Source organism: Arachis stenosperma, chromosome 7, assembly GCF_014773155.1.
Source record: "Arachis stenosperma cultivar V10309 chromosome 7, arast.V10309.gnm1.PFL2, whole genome shotgun sequence".
Taxonomy (NCBI): Eukaryota; Viridiplantae; Streptophyta; class Magnoliopsida; order Fabales; family Fabaceae; genus Arachis; species Arachis stenosperma.
This window is the reverse complement of record NC_080383.1, coordinates 47,028,333-47,050,666: the sequence shown is the minus strand read 5'-3', so window position 1 is coordinate 47,050,666 and position 22,334 is coordinate 47,028,333. Positions and strand designations below refer to the sequence as shown.

Sequence of the window (22,334 nt, the reverse complement as noted above, 5' to 3'; positions counted from 1 at the left end):
TATTACATATATAATTTTATATTTTTAATTAAATGAGTTAAATATTATAAAATAAAATTAAACACATAATAATACTAAATAATTTTTTTAAATAATAAAAATCATCTTTACACAATTCAAAGACATAATCTTAAGAAGAGATAATTTAAGTCACATGAAACTTGTATCACATATCAATTAAAATGCAAAGTTTGGACTCTATATCCGAAAAGAACTTAACAAACAAAAAATCATTAATCTTCTAATCTCGGCATAATGACTAAAAATTATTCTGAAGCACCTTCAAATTCTTCTCAAACACATCTTTTTCATGCTGATCTTCATCACCATCAAGAAAACTCTTGGCCTTAATAATTGTATCAGTGTTCATTCCCTTGTTCATTCCCAACAAGAACTAATTTCCAAGCAGTTACTGCCCTACTTACAGCTACAGATTATCATAATTCAAAAAGAGAACCATGTAAAAATTTTGCATACTGATTCACCACCATACGCAATCAATACAAGATTATGTTGAAGGAAATGACCGGGCTACTTACAAATATTCTTTTGACCATTCTCGCGACACATGAAGAAAACAAATTCTGAAAAGTCTGCCTGGCAAGAGCAACAAATGAAGCACATGTTCCAATTGCAAGTATCAGATTAAAGATTAAAAATACAAGAAAACAAACTTGTTGCTTTTCTATTATTCTCATTAAAGCTGAATGCTAAATTCACAAAAATCATGCCAATCAGCTTAATTTCAAGTGCAAAAGGGAAAAACGGCGTTGTCTCAAAGAGTAAAGTGAGAATCATCAACCTAAATTGTAAAATTAAAAATGAATTAAGACAGATATATCAATTTCGCACCAATATCCCAAATGCAAAAGGAAAAACCATAAAGTAAATAAAACTGTGCTCTTTCCACTGTTATTTAATCATGTCACTCAATCAAACACAACACAACAAAACAAAACAAAAATTTTTTGGGGTACCAATAATAGTAGGAAAAACCATGGAAGCTGGAAAACAACATAACTAAGGGTAAATTAAATAAACAAAGAAAGAAAAGAAAAGAACATTGCTCACAAAAGCTAAACAGAATTGAGAGTGTATTATTGAAAAGATATATGTATAGTTAACTAGTCTAGCCATTTAAAAAATAAATAAAAAACAATCTTTTTAAATGAAAGCTAAGAATCCCAATTCTAGATAGGGGTGGGCATGGTTTGGATTTTTAAAAATCCAAACTGGATCCACTTCAGAACCAGTTTTATGGTTTAGGAAACCAAACCAGAACTGGATTGAAGAGCAAAATCGATTCTAAACCGGTTTGAAAAAATAAAAACCGGTTCTAAACCGGTTTTAAAATTTAAATCCGGTTTTATTTACAAACCGGTTTTAAATCCGGTTTTACTTGCAAAACGGTTTTAAATCCGGTTTTTTTAAAATCCAAATCTAAAATCCGGTTTTTTTTATAAAATCCAGTTTTAAAACTAGATTTTTAGTAACCAAAAATCCAGTTTTAAAACCAGTTTTTGAAAATCCAGTTTCAAAACCAGTTTCTTCAACCAAAAATCTAATTTTAAAACTAGTTTTTAAAAATTCAATTTTTAAACCAAATATTTTAACAAAAAATCCACTTTTAAAACCATTTTTTAGAAATTCAATTTTTAAACCATAATTTTTTTAAAAAGTAAAATTAATACTAAAGTCATTTTAAAGTGTATAGGTTCATTACAACTAGAATTTGGTTCTTTATAAATCTAATGACAATAGCTAATCTATATAACATTTAATCATTCTCAAGACATCAAAAGAATACGACCAAAATATCTCTCTAACAAAATATCAAAAGATGCCAAGTTGCCAACAAGATCATCAAACAACCACAACCTTTGAGGAAAATATATCTGCAAATAACAAAATATACCTTTGTCATTTTAAAACAAATCTTTGAATGAAAGTATTAAACCAAATGAGAATATTAAGCATACCTAGTCATCATCAAGATTATCAATTGATGCCGCCATAGAACAAGCACCATCATTAGAGGAAAATATATCTGCCAAGGGAATCAAATTAATTTTCAAGTCTATATTCAACAACTTTTAATTGGTAACTAATACCTAAATTCTAAAATAGAAAGATAACAAAAACAAAAATAAAATAAAATGACAAGAAATATGAAATAAATTTTATACCTTGATCAACTTGTTGAAGAACTTCACCATCATCATCTAAAGCAGAGAAAAGATCTTCCTTAAGCCAATCTCCTGTGCAGACTAAGGCTTCTACCATTCTAGGTGTTAAGGAACTGCGGTATGGATCGAGGACTCTTCCTCCAGTACTAAATGCAGACTCCGAAGCTACCGTAGAAACAGGTATAGCCAATACCTCACGAGCCATATTTCCAAGAATTGGAAATCGGGTTGAGTTGACCTTCCACCAGTTTAGTATATCGAACTTATGGGAGTATGGCTCGCATTCTTCTTGTAAATATCTATCAAGTTCAAATCTTGTATTTTTTCTGTGACCGGTTGCTTGCAAAAAAAAGCCCATGCCATGAAGATCGGTATTAATGTTGTTAGCTTGAACTTCTTGCATATCAGCTTCACTTGCTTCCCCAGAACTTTGGTATTGCTGATAAAGTAACTTTATGCACTTGGACAACTTTGACTTCAATTCACCTCCTTTTTCTTCTCCAAAGAAGTAATCCAAGAAATAATTGACATACTCAATCTCTTGCATTGGATTAAGTACGATAGCAATCAATAACAACATGTTCACCGAATCAGGATTGCCCCAATACTTCTCATACTTAACCCTCATCCTTTCTGCCATTGACATAGTACTAAAATCAACAGAATCACAAGAATGACGAATAAATCGTCCAATTGCAAATACTTCCTTCATATACATATCACTGGTAACATATAAGGTACCAGAAACACGTATAATGGCATCACTGAACACTCGCAAAAATGGTACAATGGACTCAGCATACTCCCAGTCTGAATCAGAAGGAACACCTCTCCCTTTTCCTCCATTCATCTCTCCTATATAGGTATTATCTTTCAAAGCAAGCAACTCAAATGCTTTGCGATGCTTCAAAGCTACCTCTAACATTTGATAGGTAGAGTTCCACCTAGTCTCAACATCCATGCAAGGCAAGCCTTTATATTGGATTTTTTCTAATTCAACACACTTTTGAAACCTACTAGCTCTAGATGGAGAAGATCTAACATACTTTACTACACTACGAATCCTCAAGACCGATTCATCAATCTCTTTCAACCCCTCTTTTACAATTAAGTTTATAATATGTGCACAACACCTCATATGAATAAATTTACCATTCAAAATATGCTATTCCAAGAATTCAATTGCTGCTTCAGATATTTAATTGCAACATCGTTAGAGGAGGCATTATCAACTGTCACACTAAAGACCCGATTCAAATTCCAATTATTTAAACAAGATTCAATTGTTGCTCCTATAACCTCTCCTGAATGACTTGTCACTTGACAAAAATTAAGTATTTTTTTATGTAATTTCCAATCCAAATCAACAAAGTGTGTTGTCAAACTCATATAAGTAAAATTTTGAATTGAAGTCCAAGTGTCAGTGGTTAGACATACTCTACCACAATTTGCCGAAAGAAAATCTTGCAACTTCATCTTCTCTTCAGCATAAAGAGCTCCAATGTCACGTGCTAATGTAGTCCGTGAAGGAACTTTGAATCTTGCTTGTAGGGCATGCATAAATTTTCAGAATTTCGGGCTTTCAACGAAGCGAAATGGTAGCTCTTCCCCAATAAACATTTCCACAAGTGCCCTTTGAGCCTCCTCTTGGTCAAATTTGGAAGCACTGGGTGAATTTAAAACACCACGCTCATCTATAGTCGGTGTGGTCGTTGTTTTTCTTCTTTTGTTTGAATCATTATTAGGATTTTGCTTGCATCTTCTCAAATGACCACCCATTGAGCGGGTTCCATTCCCATATTGTATTAAACTACCACAATATTTGCATTTAGCCTTCTTCTCGGTAGCATTCTCCACATCAAAATGATCCCAGACAGCTGACCGATTCTTACGAACACCTGATGGTGGAGAAGATGGTTGAGTGTTAGCAGACATCCCTGCTGCTTCAATATTACTGTTTTCAGTCATCTTGCTCTGCATATAAAGTAAGGTGTACATAACTCAAAATTTGGTGCCAAACATGCTAAAATTAACACAAACTAATCCAAATTCAAGCTTGCATCAGAACACAAAAGTAAAGACAATAAATAAATTGTTTTGTACAAAATCTAAGAAAAAAAACCAAACAACAGCCACATTTTTCTATCACATCACAATACAAAATAAAGTTTTACAATTCAGGAATATGTTACTTCTACACTCTACCAATTCTATATTTTAAGAGCCTCCAGTACGATGATCATGCCACAAAGAAAAAGATGCAAAACCTAATAATGAGCTGCTGTAATGTCACATATCACAATATAGATAGAAATTGAATAAGATACTCTAAATTCAGATGACATATATAAATTTAATTATGTGAACTTAAGTGCAAACATACTATGGCAGTTCAATTCATAAGTATTTTGTATTAATGCCAAAAATAAAATTACATTCAAAGCGTATAATATAAGTAGGCTAACTTATAAATACACCAATAACTAATTTCGACTTGAATGTAGAAAGATTTAAACCAAAATTTATTGCAAAAATAAAAGAATTCTGATCATAAATAATAAATAATCTATTACTAATTCCTTTTTTCATTACTAATTCTTCACTTGCAATGTTTCCTCCATCCCTTGATCATTTATATCAAGAACTAACTCTGTTATTTCTTTAACAAGATCAACAATGACACCATCAATCTTCATTAGATGTTGCATGTAAACTACCTTAAGAACATTGCTTAATTTTCCATATATAAAGAGACAAAGCTTATTAGAACACTCCTTGATCTTTCTTAGCTTACAGCTTCAAGATTTCTAAATAAGTAAATATTTAATTTCTTTGACTTCAAAGACTATTCCTTGCAATCTATGTTCTATGCAAAGATTTTAGAGCCTCCTCTAATGAATTTCTTCTCACATCTACATAAAGTTCACATCCTCCTTCAGTTAAGAAGAATAAAGGGTATGTGCTTTGCAAAGTAAACATGTACTTCTTTAAAAATAATTTTGTGATATGCTCCAGCAGCCAGCCAATCTTTTTGATACATCATCAACATGATTTGGATAGAGAAATGAAAGAACTTCAAAAAATCTAGAACTTCTGACAACATCTTTCACGGATAGTAAAATAATCTTCAAGGTTCAATTATATTTTTAAAGCAAACACAAATAAATAAAAAATAATGAACAACAACAAAAGGTAAAACTACAAAAGCATATATATAGATAAAATCACATATTCAGAAGATCACTTAAACATTCGCCATAACATAATCAAGCACAAATCCAGCAACACAAACTCAACCAATACAACTTCATAATTTCAGTTTATATATCATATGATTGAGCTTCTAACTACCCTAACCCTTATTCTTAGTAGCTGATTTCTCTTAGTATAATTCTCTTGGTCTTAAATCACAAAGAACCTGGAAATCCATTGTTAACCATTACAAAAAATTTTGCAATTCGCATCCATATATTTCTGTTTAGCTTTGGCAAGGAATAAAATACTGCTAAAAATCAACTATCAACTATAAACTATTCCCTAATAAAATCATACTTGCATCCCTTCCCCAGTAAACAAACAATGAACTTTGATGTGTTGTATCCTCAGCAATAAACCATTAGCAAAGTGAAATATCCTATGCTTTAACAGTATGCTAGAACTAGAAACCTGGTGCAATGTCTCAACAACAGAGTAGCATGATGAATGAACAGGAACAAAATTCAAAGCTAATTAAAAAATTTAAACACAAGGCAAGGCAAATACCTGGTGCTTAGTGAGCCTCTGCAAATGGCTCTGGTCTTCTTACTTCTTAGGGTGGAGATCAAGAACTTGACGTGTACTTCTTCTTATAAACTTCCCTCAAGATAGCCTTCTACTTCTGAGAAATCACCGTCAACACTTTACCAAAGGACAACCACACAACCTTGCTGCAAAAAAAAAACCCCAAAATAAAAATGGCATTAACACAAACACTTGATATGCATACCAGCATAAGCAATCAAACCTTGTTCAGTTTTTCAAATTGATGGAATGGAACAGAACAGAAAAGAACATGGAAGCACCTTTAGCAATTTCAACTATATAATCACAAATGTAGTAAATCCCTATCTACCACTCAATTCCTTTTCTCAGATGATAGATTCACTCTGTGGTTCTTCTCTGTTGCTTCACAACATTTCAATCTACCAAATTAATTACTTAATGGTAAACCTATCTAACCTTGAGGGTACCCAGAGAACGGAGAAGAATAGAGCTGGGTCATGGTGAGAAAAGGCGGACGGCGCCTTGAGGGTACCCAGAGAACGGAGAAGTGTAATACCCGGTCTAACCGAAATTAATTGAATAATAAGTTAAATAAGAGAGAATATTCTTGGGAGATTTGGCAATTGGAATTTGATGATTTAAATATGATATTTGGATTCAGTGAGTTTTTCCGAGTCGGAAGACATAGTTTTCTGCGTAAAAGCGCACAGTGGAATTTTGACCGGCAGTACCGGCTGAGACCTGTCTGGTACTGCAGCTGAGAAAATTGATTATGAGTAAATAGGATTAATAAATGAGGAATTATAATTAGGGGAGGTAGAAATATTTGAAGTGCGATTTAGAGCGCTAATCTTAAAGGTTTTGTTCCAAAATTGGGCCAACGGACAAAAATAAGTGAACTGGGCCTTAGTGGGCCCAAGACCCAACATATATAAACATTAGTTATGAACATTTCAGCTCATTTTACCCTAAAAGAGAGGTTGGGGCGCTGAAATAGAGAAGAGAGAAGAGAAGAGAGAAAACCTAACTCTCTTTGATCTTCAAACCACCATAACTTGAGCTACAGAGCTCCGATTGACGAGCCGTTTGCGGCCACGCGTCGTTCTTCTCATCCTCTATAATTTTATCTAAGTTTTGTGGTGAGTATTCATTTCATCTCTGCCCAGTTTTCGAATTTCCCCACTGTTACACGTTTTTAGGAAGTTAGTGTTGAAATCTTGTGATTTTGGGTGTTTAGGGATACTCCAACATGGATTCTAAGTGAGTTCTATCCCTACTTCATATGGGATGAGGTAAGAAGTACTCAAACCCTTGTGATTTGTCATTTTTATGAGCCCTAGGTTGATGTATGTATGTCATATTGGTTATGTTAGTGCATTTGATGGTTTTGGTGCACAATTGGAAAATTGGTGTTACTTGAGGAGCTTTGGTGAGGCTTGGGGCTAAGGTTGGTGGAGACTTCCAAAGAAGAGGCTCAATTGATTTGGGTACAAGAGGTACGGTTTAAGTTTCATTTAAGTACCGTGTGGTGTGATGAGAATTCCTAGGCTAGATGCCCCTAGGATTAAGTTTGGATTGTGTAAATGGTTGATGCTAATATGCATAGTTGGTATGTAATGTGAATTGATGATTGGGTTGAGAATTGTGTGGCCTTGTATGCTTGGTGTATTGAAAATTTGATGTATTGGATAATGAGTATTAATCTGTGGTTTATGCATTTAAATTGTGAAATTGGGCCGGAGGCCGTAAATTTTGGGCCGGAGGCCGGAAAGAGGTAAGGGAGGTAAGTTGATGTGTGCATTGTATGATGACACAAGTGATTGGATGAATTTCATATAATGAATATATGAATGATTGGGTTGGTTAATGAATAATGAGGTTTGAGGAGTTGAAGTGTGGAAATTGGTAATTTTGGGTGAAATAGTATAGATGAGGTATGTTTGATTTTGGTTGAGATATATTATGTGGTCATATATGTGAGTATGATTATTGATGCCTTGATGGTATGATAATGCATGAGAGATATGTATGTTGTGATATATGCTTGAGAAATGATTAAGGTTGATTTGGGGGTGAAACCACGTGATAGTGAGTATGATATTGGTTATGTATAATGATGGTTGATTGAAAATAGTATAGTTGGAAATTGGGATGAGGAAGGATGTATGACATGTTGATATGTTTGTAATTTAGCCATTTGTTTGAAATGGGTAAAGATGGTTATATGGCGGTTTTGTGAATCGTGGTAAAGTGTTAATGTATGAGTTGAGGAGGCTTGATGTTAATTTTGATATATTTTGATTGGTTTCAAAAAGGGTTGAAATTGGCATGTTTTGGTTGATTTTGAAAAGAGTTGAAAATGGCTTGTTTTGAAAATGGCACTTTGTGGTTTTGTATGAAAAATATGGTTTTTGGGCATACTTTGACGGGACATAACTTGGACTACGGATCTCTGTTTTGTGCCAAATCTGTTTAGAAATGAAATTGGATCCGGGATGTCCATGCCGTTCGAAGAACAGGTGAAAAGCGATTTAAAATGAGAAAGTTATGTCCGTCAGAAGATTGGGGGTTGAATCTGTGAATTCTGCAGCTTTTAACTTAGAAAATTTTTAGCAGAATGACCCTCCACGCGTAGGCACACTTGGCGCGTACGCGTCATTCTTCAAGAAGGCACCATCCACGCGTGCGCGTGGTGTGCGCGTGCGCGTCGATGCGCTGCACCCATTGCCCAGCCATTTTCCTGAGAGTTGTGCCAGAGTTGTGCCAGTCTTGTGCTTGGGGCACAAGTGTACCCACGCGTACGCGTGGCTGACGCGTACGCGTCGTTGTCTATTTTTTCAATCAACACGTCCGCGTGAATGGCGCGTATGCGTTGATGAGTTTTGTGGCCATCCACGTGTGCGCGTGGAGTACGCGTACGCATGGCCCTGTTTTCATCCCAAAGTTGATTTTTGAGTTTTAAAAGCCAAATCTCATACTTTTAAGCCTCCGATCTCACCCCTTATGTATTAAATCATTATGATATGCCTATCAATGAGAAAAGAGTTAGGGGATGTGGTAACTTGCGAGTGAAGCAAGGGGAAAAGTTATGATCAATGATGATCAACGATGATTATATGAGATTTGGAGGATGACGGTGGGAGTACCGTGTATGCCATGAGCCGAAGGGCTATATTTATTGATAAATGGCTGGTTCTTGATTGGACCATGAGCCGGATGGCTGAGTTATTGCCGGGTTACGGCAAAGCCATTATTGATTATGGCTGAGAATAATTGCATATATGATTAATGAATGAATGTGTTAAATGGATAATAATGGAAGATGTTGAAATGTGATGTGTAACCCCGGGTAGTAGGCAGTGGCGTTGTCCACTTGCTCCGGGTGTGAGACGGTAAAGGATGTTTATGATAAATGAGTTTAATTATGGAGTTTTAAATGAATGTATTTGTGATACCTGGGTAGTAGTAAGGGTTGTGGTTCGTCCCACTTGCTCCAGGTTAATGTTTGAGATTTGATAACAATGAGGATTGATAATATGAATTGAGATTGAATGAATATATGTTTGAGATACCTGGGCAGTAGCAAGGGTTGTGGTTCGTCCCGCTTGCTCCGGGTTAATGTTTAAGATACCTGGGCAGTAGCAAGGGTTGTGGTTCGTCCCACTTGCTCCGGATTAATGCTTAAGATACCTGGGCAGTAGCAAGGGTTGTGGTTCGTCCCACTTGCTCCAAGTCAGAGATTGTGACACCTGGGTAGTAGCGGCAGTAGTGGTGAATCCACTCGCTCCAGGTTGAGCTGTTAAACACCCGCCTGGGTAGTAGCCGCAGTAGTGGTTGTTCCACTGGCTCTGGGCTGAGCAGGTAGTAGCAAGGGGGTTGTAGCTCAAACCAACTTGCTCCGCAAGGGGTGTTTCTGTCCATGGTTAGCTACCAGGACGTGTCGGGCTGGCTATATAACCGACAGATGATATCATCAGCCATAGGGCAGGCATACATCATTTGCATATGTTTGAATTGTTTGGATTTGCCTATTTGTTTTGGATTTCTATATCATATATGCTATGTTACCTGATTATATGCTACTTGTTCTACTTGTACCTTATTTGTGTATTAATTGTCTGTATTGCTTGTGTTTGTACAACTGAGATATCCCTCATGTTGGTGTCGGTGGATGTTGAGGGCTGTTCTTGATGAGATGAATTGATAATGCGATTGCATGATGATGATGATTTTTGAATGAGATAATTTGAGCCCCCTGGGTAGACGCCGTGATGTGATTTCACTAGCTCCAGGCGAGGGTATGATGTATTGATATAGAGTTGCTGAGACAGAACAACTAATGATGGTTTTATTTATGATTCTGAGTCTGATTCGTGGAAGAATCAGCGAGTTGGGAAACATGTATAACATGAACTAGATTTTGTATCCCCTTACGACAGACGCCTATTTATGGATTAGTGAGAATCTAGGCTGGATGCTTGGTGAAAAGGAGTTTAGGATGCTTAGTGAGTTTTTATTGCAGTGCATTGTATTTATTTGGCACTCTTACCGTACTGGGAACCCATGGGCCCGGGGTTCTCATTCCGTATATATCTCTTATTTTTCAAATACAGGTCCAGGTGCTCAGAAGTGAGCTGTGGTTCGTCTGTGAGACGGCGAAGATATTTATTTTCTCTACTTTGTGTTTTGCTTAGAATCTCTCCACCTTTGTTTTGAAAAGATTATATTATGTGTTGAACTCTTTTGGAACTTGCCTATAGAGGCTCTTATGTTTCCTTTGGGAGAGATTAGGATGTACTGTTGTCAGTTACTTTCATACTGTACCCTAGCCGGCCTAAACTTCGCGGGTTGCGACTAGTGGCTATTACTTATGTTATATATATCTATCTGTTATCTATCTCTTAATCTCCTTTATGCCCTGTCCGTATATCGCTTTCGGCTTCACGTTTTATCTTTTCGTTGTCGAAACGTGAGTGATACGTCTTCGCGATTTTATTTCTACTCTTTTCAGGCTTCTCGATTAATACTCCTTTCGAAATTACCTATATTTATATATTAAAAATCCGCCTGAGAGTCGTACCACCATAATATCATTGACTTATGACTCGAGCATAAGGATTTGAATATTAGGGTGTTACATTATGGTATCAAAGCAATTCGTCCTCGTGAGCCTGAGGGATGGAACTGCTTATACTTCAATGCATACTCTGAGTCTGTGCCTGTGCCAGTTAGGGTATCTAACCGATACATCTAGCATGAAGTCCATGAGTGTACCTTTGGTACTTTGAAGCACTATACTTCCGATATTGAGACTGATCAACTCGATTGTTTGGTGTGTATAAGAACCAAATGGCGCCTCGTGGACCCGGTCGGGGACGTGAGAGAGATCGAACTAGTACACAGGAACCGGAAATCAACTCGAATAACCCGGTAAACCTTATGGCGGCATTGGAGAATATGGCTGCTGCTATGCAGGCCACTGCGGAAGCCCTTGGGCAACAGATAAATAATAATGGCAATGGCGGAAGGGAAGCTCAGGGCCCGATGACACTGGCAACTTTCTTAAAGGTTAACCCACCTAAGTTCAAGGGAACCACTAATCTGATTGAAGCTGACACCTGGTTTCAGGCCATGGAGCGAGCACTACAAGCGCAGTTGGTGCCTGAAGAGCAGTGTGCTGAATTTGCTACCTATCTGCTCACGGAGGAAGCATCGCATTGGTGGCAAGGGATTCGACGTCTCCTACAACAGGGGAATGATCCTATCACTTGGGATGCCTTCCAGGTGGAATTCTATAAGAAGTACTTTCCAAATTCCGCCAGGACAGCCAAGGAATTAGAGTTACTACAGCTGAAGCAAGGTGCTATGTCCGTATCTGAGTATACAGACAAATTTGAGGAGCTATTTTGGTTTTCCCGCATGTGTCAGGGAGCTCCGGGAGACTTCGAGGAATGGAAATGCATTAAGTATGAAGGAGGGCTCCGGAATGACATCTTGAGTTCAGTGGGACCAATGGAGATCCGAACTTTTTCAGAGTTGGTGAATAAGAGCAGAATTGTTGAAGAGTGTGTGAAGAGGATGGTTGCAGAGAAAGGAAGTCATAGAGAGCACAACCAAGGATTTGCACCAAGGGGTCGAGAGTTTAAGGAGAGAGGATACATACAACACTTTCCCCAAGGACGGAATGACTTTGCAACGAGTGAGGAGTCCCAAAAAAAACGGTAAGGGAAAACGGGCAGCGGCTGCTTCTAATGTTTTGAGCTGCCAGAGGTGTGGAAGTCATCACTCAAATAGGCCATGCCGATTGGGGTTAGGCGTATGTTACAAGTGCGGGTTACCAGGGCATGTATCAAGAAATTGCCAACAAGGAGAGAGTCAGGATGCGGGCCGATTGCGGCAGTAAGATTGAGGTAATTGCAATAATCAGGCTTAAATGGCAGTGTGTGATTTTATAATATCGCCTGTACAGTAAAACTGGGAATGTCGAGCTTAATATTAGACTGAGAAGCAAACCGGATGGTCCGAGTAAGGAATTGCCTTAATACAAATGGATAAATGCCCGTGATGTAAATGATTTTCTGTTGAGAATGATGTGTTGTGTTTGTTATGTAGTTGGTTGATTTGTAGATTTTTGGTAAAACGGATTGAACCTGTGACTTTTAGTTCCTTTGATTTGAATAGATAAGAAATGGTCCTAAATGATAGGTTTGGAAAGGTTGATTTGAAATGCCAGTCATGCTAAGTTGTGGTTGGGTACTTGAGGAAATAAGTGATGGAGCTAATACTTGACGAGAAATCAAAGTGGCATAGCGGAAGCTCGCTAAAAGCGTTAGCATAGTATGGTAATAATAAGAAAAAGTGGGGTATGATTAGAAATGCTTTATGCTTTGAGTACTTAAAAGTTTAGTGAGCTTATACAGATACTAATTCTCGATAATTGGAATTAATTGCGGTTGTGAGCCTTAACGGTTCTGAAACGGATGAGGAAATTATCATTGATGCGTAGTCAGATTTAGATGATGATTGAGTGCAAGTTGTTGTGTTCGAGAGATGAGTGCTATGATGTTTGGTCATGGTGACCTTGGATTTAGATCAAGATTTGTAATGATCGGTTTCAGAGGAATCGTTTGGAAACCTTTAAATTGCAATGCTGATGTGGTACTAAGATTGGTTTGAGGGAACCCGTGACGGGTGGTAAACTCCAATTTTTGGAGAGGTGTTGTTGAAAATTTTCCCAAGAATTTGAAGGAGTATTTGGTTATGTTTTTGAAGATGATTTTTGATCTGAGTAACTTCAACAAAAGAGATGTGTCTCGAAAGCTTTTATAGATTAGTAAAGCAAAGCGGATTCATAAGAGTTTGTCAGCTTGTTAGTACAAACTCATTGGATTCTAAAAACGAAGAAAGCTTTGATTGATTATAGTGATGTGGGATGATGGCTATGATTAACGATGATGACAATATTATTGATGACATGATTTGAGATTTAATAGGGTGTGAGTTGATGAGACGATAAAAGTAAGAAACGAATGACCGAGATTCTCAGAGATAGAGAAATCAGAGCGCGGCAACGGAAGCGCGCAGAGTAAAAGGACCTTGGAACTGTTATGCGTTGGATATAACGGCAGACTACGCTCGCATACTCGTAGTGATGGATGAAATTTTCGAGGGCGAAAATTTCTGTTAGGGGGGTAGAATGTAATACCCGGTCTAACCGAAATTAATTGAATAATAAGTTAAATAAGAGAGAATATGCTTGGGAGATTTGGCAATTGGAATTTGATGATTTAAATATGATATTTGGATTCAGTGAGTTTTTCCGAGTCGAAAGACATAGTTTTCTGCGTAAAAGCGCACAGTGGAATTTTGACCGGCAGTACCGGCTGAGACCTGTCTGGTACTGCAGCTGAGAAAATTGATTATGAGTAAATAAGATTAAGAAATGAGGAATTATAATTAGGGGAGATAGAAATATCTGAAGTGCGATTTAGAGCGCTAATCTTAAAGGTTTTGGTCCAAAAATTGGGCCAACGGACAAAAATAAGTTAACTGGGCCTTAGTGGGCCCAAGACCCAACATATATAAACATTAGTTATGAACATTTCAGCTCATTTTACCCTAAAAGAGAGGTTGGGGCGCTGAAATAGAGAAGAGAGAAGAGAAGAGAGAAAACCTAACTCTCTTTGATCTTCAAACCACCATAACTTGAGCTACAGAGCTCCAATTGACGAGCCGTTTGCGGCCACGCGTCGCTCTTCTCATCCTCTATAATTCTATCTAAGTTTTGTGGTGAGTATTCCTTTCATCTCTGCCCAGTTTTCGAATTTCCCCACTGTTACACGTTTTTGGGAAGTTAGTGTTGAAATCTTGTGATTTTGGGTGTTTAGGGATACTCCAACATGGATTCTAAGTGAGTTCTATCCCTACTTCATATGGGATGAGGTAAGAAGTACTCAAACCCTTGTGATTTGTCATTTTTATGAGCCCTAGGTTGATGTATGTATGTCATATTGGTTATGTTAGTGCATTTGATGGTTTTGGTGCACAATTGGAAAATTGGTGTTACTTGAGGAGCTTTGGTGAGGCTTGGGGCTAAGGTTGGTGGAGACTTCCAAAGAAGAGGCTCAATTGATTTGGCTACAAGAGGTACGGTTTAAGTTTCATTTAAGTACCGTGTGGTGTGATGAGAATTCCTAGGCTAGATGCCCCTAGGATTAAGTTTGGATTGTGTAAATGGTTGATGCTAATATGCATAGTTGGTATGTAATGTGAATTGATGATTGGGTTGAGAATTGTGTGGCCTTGTATGCTTGGTGTATTGAAAATTTGATGTATTGGGTAATGAGTATTAATCTGTGGTTTATGCATTTAAATTGTGAAATTGGGCCGGAGGCCGTAAATTTTGGGCCGGAGGCCGGAAAGAGGTAAGGGAGGTAAGTTGATGTGTGCATTGTATGATGACACAAGTGATTGGATGAATTTCATATAATGAATATATGAATGATTGGGTTGGTTAATGAATAATGAGGTTTGAGGAGTTGAAGTGTGGAAATTGGTAATTTGGGTGAAATAGTATAGATGAGGTATGTTTGATTTTGGTTGAGATATATTATGTGGTCATATATGTGAGTATGATTATTGATGCCTTGATGGTATGATAATGCATGAGAGATATGTATGTTGTGATATATGCTTGAGAAATGATTAAGGTTGATTTGGGGGTGAAACCACGTGATAGTGAGTATGATATTGGTTATGTATAATGATGGTTGATTGAAAATAGTATAGTTGGAAATTGGGATGAGGAAGGATGTATGACATGTTGATATGTTTGTAATTTAGCCATTTGTTTGAAATGGGTAAAGATGGTTATATGGCGGTTTTGTGAATCGTGGTAAAGTGTTAATGTATGAGTTGAGGAGGCTTGATGTTAATTTTGATATATTTTGATTGGTTTCAAAAAGGGTTGAAATTGGCATGTTTTGGTTGATTTTGAAAAGAGTTGAAAATGGCTTGTTTTGAAAATGGCACTTTGTGGTTTTGTATGAAAAATATGGTTTTTGGGCATACTTTGACGGGACATAACTTGGACTACGGATCTCTGTTTTGTGCCAAATCTGTTTAGAAATGAAATTGGATCCGGGATGTCCATGCCGTTCGAAGAACAGGTGAAAAACGATTTAAAATGAGAAAGTTATGTCCGTCAGAAGATTGGGGGTTGAATCTGTGAATTCTGCAGCTTTTAACTTAGAAAATTTTTAGCAGAATGACCCTCCACGCGTAGGCGCACATGGCGCGTACGCGTCATTCTTCAAGAAGGCACCATCCACGCGTGCGCGTCGATGCGCTGCACCCATTGCCCAGCCATTTTCCCGAGAGTTGTGCCAGAGTTGTGCCAGTCTTGTGCTTGGGGCGCAAGTGTACCCACGCGTACGCGTCGTTGTCTATTTTTTCAATCCACGCGTCCGCGTGAATGGCGCGTATGCGTTGATGAGTTTTGTGACCATCCACGCGTGCGCGTGGAGTACGCATACGCATGGCCCTGTTTTCATCCCAAAGTTGATTTTTGAGTTTTAAAAGCCAAATCTCATACTTTTAAGCCTCCGATCTCACCCCTTATGTATTAAATCATTATGATATGCCTATCAATGAGAAAAGAGTTAGGGGATGTGGTAACTTGCGAGTGAAGCAAGGGGAAAAGTTATGATCAATGATGATCAACGATGATTATATGAGATATGGAGGATGACGGTGGGAGTACCGTGTATGCCATGAGCCGAAGGGCTATATTTATTGATAAATGGCTGGTTCTTGATTGGACCATGAGCCGGATGGCTGAGTTATTGCCGGGTTACGGCAAAGCCATTATTGATTATGGCTGAGAATAATTGCATATATGATTAATGAATGAATGTGTTAAATGGATAATAATGGAAGATATTGAAATGTGATGTGTAACCCCGGGTAGTAGGCAGTGGCGTTGTCCACTTGCTCCGGGTGTGAGACGGTAAAGGATGTTTATGATAAATGAGTTTAATTATGGAGTTTTAAATGAATGTATTTGTGATACCTGGGTAGTAGTAAGGGTTGTGGTTCGTCCCACTTGCTCCAGGTTAATGTTTGAGATTTGATAACAATGAGGATTGATAATATGAATTGAGATTGAATGAATATATGTTTGAGATACCTGGGCAGTAGCAAGGGTTGTGGTTCGTCCCGCTTGCTCCGGGTTAATGTTTAAGATACCTGGGCAGTAGCAAGGGTTGTGGTTCGTCCCACTTGCTCCGGATTAATGCTTAAGATACCTGGGCAGTAGCAAGGGTTGTGGTTCGTCCCACTTGCTCCAGGTCAGAGATTGTGACACCTGGGTAGTAGCGGCAGTAGTGGTGAATCCACTCGCTCCAGGTTGAGCTGTTAAACACCCGCCTGGGTAGTAGCCGCAGTAGTGGTTGTTCCACTGGCTCTGGGCTGAGCGGGTAGTAGCAAGGGGGTTGTAGCTCAAACCTACTTGCTCCGCAAGGGGTGTTTCTGTCCATGGTTAGCTACCAGGACGTGTCGGGCTGGCTATATAACCGACAGATGATATCATCAGCCATAGGGCAGGCATACATCATTTGCATATGTTTGAATTGTTTGGGTTTGCCTATTTGTTTTGGATTTCTATATCATATATGCTATGTTACCTGATTATATGCTACTTGTTCTACTTGTACCTTATTTGTGTATTAATTGTCTGTATTGCTTGTGTTTGTACAACTGAGATATCCCTCATGTTGGTGTCGGTGGATGTTGAGGGCTGTTCTTGATGAGATGAATTGATAATGCGATTGCATGATGATGATGATTTTTGAATGAGATAATTTGATCCCCCTGGGTAGACGCAGTGATGTGATTTCACTAGCTCCAGGCGAGGGTATGATGTATTGATATAGAGTTGCTGAGACAGAACAACTAATGATGGTTTTATTTATGATTCTGAGTCTGATTCGTGGAAGAATCAGCGAGTTGGGAAACATGTATAACATGAACTAGATTTTGTATCCCCTTACGACAGACGCCTATTTATGGATTAGTGAGAATCTAGGCTGGATGCTTGGTGAAAAGGAGTTTAGGATGCTTAGTGAGTTTTTATTGCAGTGCATTGTATTTATTTGGCACTCTTACCGTACTGGGAACCCATGGGCCGGGGGTTCTCATTCCGTATATATCTCTTATTTTTCAGATACAGGTCCAGGTGCTCAGAAGTGAGCTGTGGTTCGTCTGTGAGACGGCGAAGATATTTATTTTCTCTACTTTGTGTTTTGCTTAGAATCTCTCCACCTTTGTTTTGAAAAGATTATATTATGTGTTGAACTCTTTTGGAACTTGCCTATAGAGGCTCTTATGTTTCCTTTGGGAGAGATTAGGATGTACTGTTGTCAGTTACTTTCATACTGTACCCTAGCCGGCCTAAACTTCGCGGGTTGCGACTAGTGGCTATTACTTATGTTATATATATCTATCTGTTATCTATCTCTTAATCTCCTTTATGCCCTGTCCGTATATCGCTTTCGGCTTCACGTTTTATCTTTTCGTTGTCGAAACGTGAGTGATACGTCTTCGCGATTTTATTTCTACTCTTTTCAGGCTTCTCGATTAATACTTCTTTCGAAATTACCTATATTTATATATTAAAAATCCGCCTGAGAGTCGTACCACCGTAATATCATTGACTTATGACTCGAGCATAAGGATTTGAATATTAGGGTGTTACATTATGGTATCAGAGCAGTTCGTCCTCGTGAGCCTGAGGGATGGAACTGCTTATACTTCAATGCATACTCTGAGTCTGTGCCTGTGCCAGTTAGGGTATCTAACCGATACATCTAGCATAAAGTCCATGAGTGTACCTTTGGTACTTTGAAGCACTATACTTCCGATATTGAGATTGATCAACTTGATATCGATTGTTTGGTGTGTATAAGAACCAAATGGCGCCTCGTGGACCCGGTCGGGGACGTGAGAGAGATCGTACTAGTACACAGGAACCGGAAATTAACTCGAATAACCCGGTAAACCTTATGGCGGCATTGGAGAATATGGTTGCTGCTATGCAGGCCACTGCGGAGGCCCTTGGGCAACAGATAAATAATAATGGCAATGGCGGAAGGGAAGCTCAGGGCCCAATGACACTGGCAACTTTCTTAAAGGTTAACCCACCTAAGTTCAAGGGAACCACTAATCTGATTGAAGCTGACACCTGGTTTCAGGCCATGGAGCGAGCACTACAAGCGCAGTTGGTGCCTGAAGAGCAGTGTGCTGAATTTGCTACCTATCTGCTCACGGAGGAAGCATCGCATTGGTGGCAAGGGATTCGACGTCTCCTACAACAGGGGAATGATCCTATCACTTGGGATGCCTTCCAGGTGGAATTCTATAAGAAGTACTTTCCAAATTCCGCCAGGACAGCCAAGGAATTAGAGTTACTACAGCTGAAGCAAGGTGCTATATCCGTATCTGAGTATACAGACAAATTTGAGGAGCTATTTAGGTTTTCCTGCATGTGTCAGGGAGCTCCGGGAGACTTCGAGGAATGGAAATGCATTAAGTATGAAGGAGGGCTCCGGAGTGACATCTTGAGTTCAGTGGGACCAATGGAGATCCGAACTTTTTCAGAGTTGGTGAATAAGAGCAGAATTGTTGAAGAGTGTGTGAAGAGGATGGTTGCAGAGAAAGGAAGTCATAGAGAGCACAACCAAGGATTTGCACCAAGGGGTCGAGAGTTTAAGGAGAGAGGATACATACAACACTTTCCCCAAGGACGGAATGACTTTGCAACGAGTGAGGAGTCCCAAAAAAAACGGTAAGGGAAAACGGGCAACGGCTGCTTCTAATGTTTTGAGCTGCCAGAGGTGTGGAAGTCATCACCCAAATAGGCCATGCCGATTGGGGTTAGGCGTATGTTACAAGTGCGGGTTACCAGGGCATGTATCAAGAAATTGCCAACAAGGAGAGAGTCAGGATGCGGGCCGATTGCGGCAGTAAGATTGAGGTAATTGCAATAATCAGGCTTAAATGGCAGTGTGTGATTTTATAATATCGCCTGTACAGTAAAACTGGGAATGTCGAGCTTAATATTAGACTGAGAAGCAAACCGGATGGTCCGAGTAAGGAATTGCCTTAATACAAATGGATAAATGCCCGTGATGTAAATGATTTTCTGTTGAGAATGATGTGTTGTGTTTGTTATGTAGTTGGTTGATTTCTAGATTTTTGGTAAAACGGATTGAACCTGTGACTTTTAGTTCCTTTGATTTGAATAGATAAGAAATGGTCCTAAATGATAGGTTTGGAAACGTTGATTTGAAATGCCAGTCATGCTAAGTTGTGGTTGGGTACTTGAGGAAATAAGTGATGGAGCTAATACTTGACGAGAAATCAAGGTGGCATAGCGGAAGCTCGCTAAAAGCGTTAGCATAGTATGGTAATAATAAGAAAAAGTGGGGTATGATTAGAAATGCTTTATGCTTTGAGTACTTAAAAGTTTAGTGAGCTTATACAGATACTGATTCTCGATAATTGGAATTAAATGCGGTTGTGAGCCTTAACGGTTCTGAAACGGATGAGGAAATTATCATTGATGCGTAGTCGGATTTAGATGATGATTGAGTGCAAGTTGTTGTGTTCGAGAGATGAGTGCTATGATGTTTGGTCATGGTGACCTTGGATTTAGATCAAGATTTATAATGATCGGTTTCAGAGGAATCGTTTGGAAACCTTTAAATTGCAATGCTGATGTGGTACTAAGATTGGTTTGAGGGAACCCGTGACGGGTGGTAAACTCCAATTTTTGGAGAGGTGTTGTTGAAAATTTTCCCAAGAATTTGAAGGAGTATTTGGTTATGTTTTTGAAGATGATTTTTGATCTGAGTAACTTCAACAAAAGAGATGTGTCTCGAAAGCTTTTATAGATTAGTAAAGCAAAGCGGATTCATAAGAGTTTGTCAGCTTGTTAGTACAAACTCATTGGATTCTAAAAACGAAGAAAGCTTTGATTGATTATAGTGATGTGGGATGATGGCTATGATTAACGATGATGACAATATTATTGATGACATGATTTGAGATTTAATAGGGTGTGAGTTGATGAGACGATAAAAGTAAGGAACGAATGACCGAGATCCTCAGAGATAGAGAAATCAGAGCGCGGCAACGGAAGCGCGCAGAGTAAAAGGACCTTGGAACTGTTATGCGTTGGATATAACGGCAGACTACGCTCGCGTACTCGTAGTGATGGATGAAATTTTCGAGGGCGAAAATTTCTGTTAGGGGGGTAGAATGTAATACCCGGTCTAACCGAAATTAATTGAATAATAAGTTAAATAAGAGAGAATATGCTTGGGAGATTTGGCAATTGGAATTTGATGATTTAAATATGATATTTGGATTCAGTGAGTTTTTCCGAGTCGAAAGACATAGTTTTCTGCGTAAAAGCGCACAGTGGAATTTTGACCGGCAGTACCGGCTGAGACCTGTCTGGTACTGCAGCTGAGAAAATTGATTATGAGTAAATAGGATTAAGAAATGAGGAATTATAATTAGGGGAGATAGAAATATCTGAAGTGCGATTTAGAGCGCTAATCTTAAAGGTTTTGGTCCAAAATTGGGCCAACGGACAAAAATAAGTGAACTGGGCCTTAGTGGGCCCAAGACCCAACATATATAAACATTAGTTATGAACATTTCAGCTCATTTTACCCTAAAAGAGAGGTTGGGGCGCTGAAATAGAGAAGAGAGAAGAGAAGAGAGAAAACCTAACTCTCTTTGATCTTCAAACCACCATAACTTGAGCTACAGAGCTCCAATTGACGAGCCGTTTGCGGCCACGCGTCGCTCTTCTCATCCTCTATAATTCTATCTAAGTTTTTTGGTGAGTATTCCTTTCATCTCTGCCCAGTTTTCGAATTTCCCCACTGTTACACGTTTTTGGGAAGTTAGTGTTGAAATCTTGTGATTTTGGGTGTTTAGGGATACTCCAACATGGATTCTAAGTGAGTTCTATCCCTACTTCATATGGGATGAGGTAAGAAGTACTCAAACCCTTGTGATTTGTCATTTTTATGAGCCCTAGGTTGATGTATGTATGTCATATTGGTTATGTTAGTGCATTTGATGGTTTTGGTGCACAATTGGAAAATTGGTGTTACTTGAGGAGCTTTGGTGAGGCTTGGGGCTAAGGTTGGTGGAGACTTCCAAAGAAGAGGCTCAATTGATTTGGCTACAAGAGGTACGGTTTAAGTTTCATTTAAGTACCGTGTGGTGTGATGAGAATTCCTAGGCTAGATGCCCCTAGGATTAAGTTTGGATTGTGTAAATGGTTGATGCTAATATGCATAGTTGGTATGTAATGTGAATTGATGATTGGGTTGAGAATTGTGTGGCCTTGTATGCTTGGTGTATTGAAAATTTGATGTATTGGGTAATGAGTATTAATCTGTGGTTTATGCATTTAAATTGTGAAATTGGGCCGGAGGCCGTAAATTTTGGGCCGGAGGCCGGAAAGAGGTAAGGGAGGTAAGTTGATGTGTGCATTGTATGATGACACAAGTGATTGGATGAATTTCATATAATGAATATATGAATGATTGGGTTGGTTAATGAATAATGAGGTTTGAGGAGTTGAAGTGTGGAAATTGGTAATTTTGGGTGAAATAGTATAGATGAGGTATGTTTGATTTTGGTTGAGATATATTATGTGGTCATATATGTGAGTATGATTATTGATGCCTTGATGGTATGATAATGCATGAGAGATATGTATGTTGTGATATATGCTTGAGAAATGATTAAGGTTGATTTGGGGGTGAAACCACGTGATAGTGAGTATGATATTGGTTATGTATAATG

General features: G+C 38.5%; 1 protein-coding gene across 1 annotated transcript; it reads right to left on the bottom strand.

Annotated features, from left to right (window-relative positions):
* Nucleotides 1-1,979: 1,979 nt before the first annotated feature.
* Nucleotides 1,980-3,111, bottom strand: LOC130939763 (zinc finger BED domain-containing protein RICESLEEPER 2-like). The gene is made up of 2 exons (XM_057867843.1): nt 2,187-3,111; nt 1,980-2,047 (listed from the first exon to the last, which is right to left on the bottom strand). The coding sequence occupies exons 1-2, from the start codon at nt 3,109-3,111 to the stop codon at nt 1,980-1,982; spliced, it is 993 nt and encodes a 330-aa protein (XP_057723826.1).
* Nucleotides 3,112-22,334: the final 19,223 nt, after the last annotated feature.

What these genes read in the sequence shown, in the direction of transcription:
- LOC130939763 (XM_057867843.1), bottom strand. Translation starts at nt 3,111, where the DNA reads ATGTTAGAGGTAGCTTTGAAGCATCGCAAAGCATTTGAGTTGCTTGCT. An exon ending in TCTTCAACAAGTTGATCAAG is followed by an intron (nt 2,048 to 2,186) that starts GTATAAAATTTA and finishes TTCCCTTGGCAG; the next exon opens with ATATATTTTCCTCTAATGAT.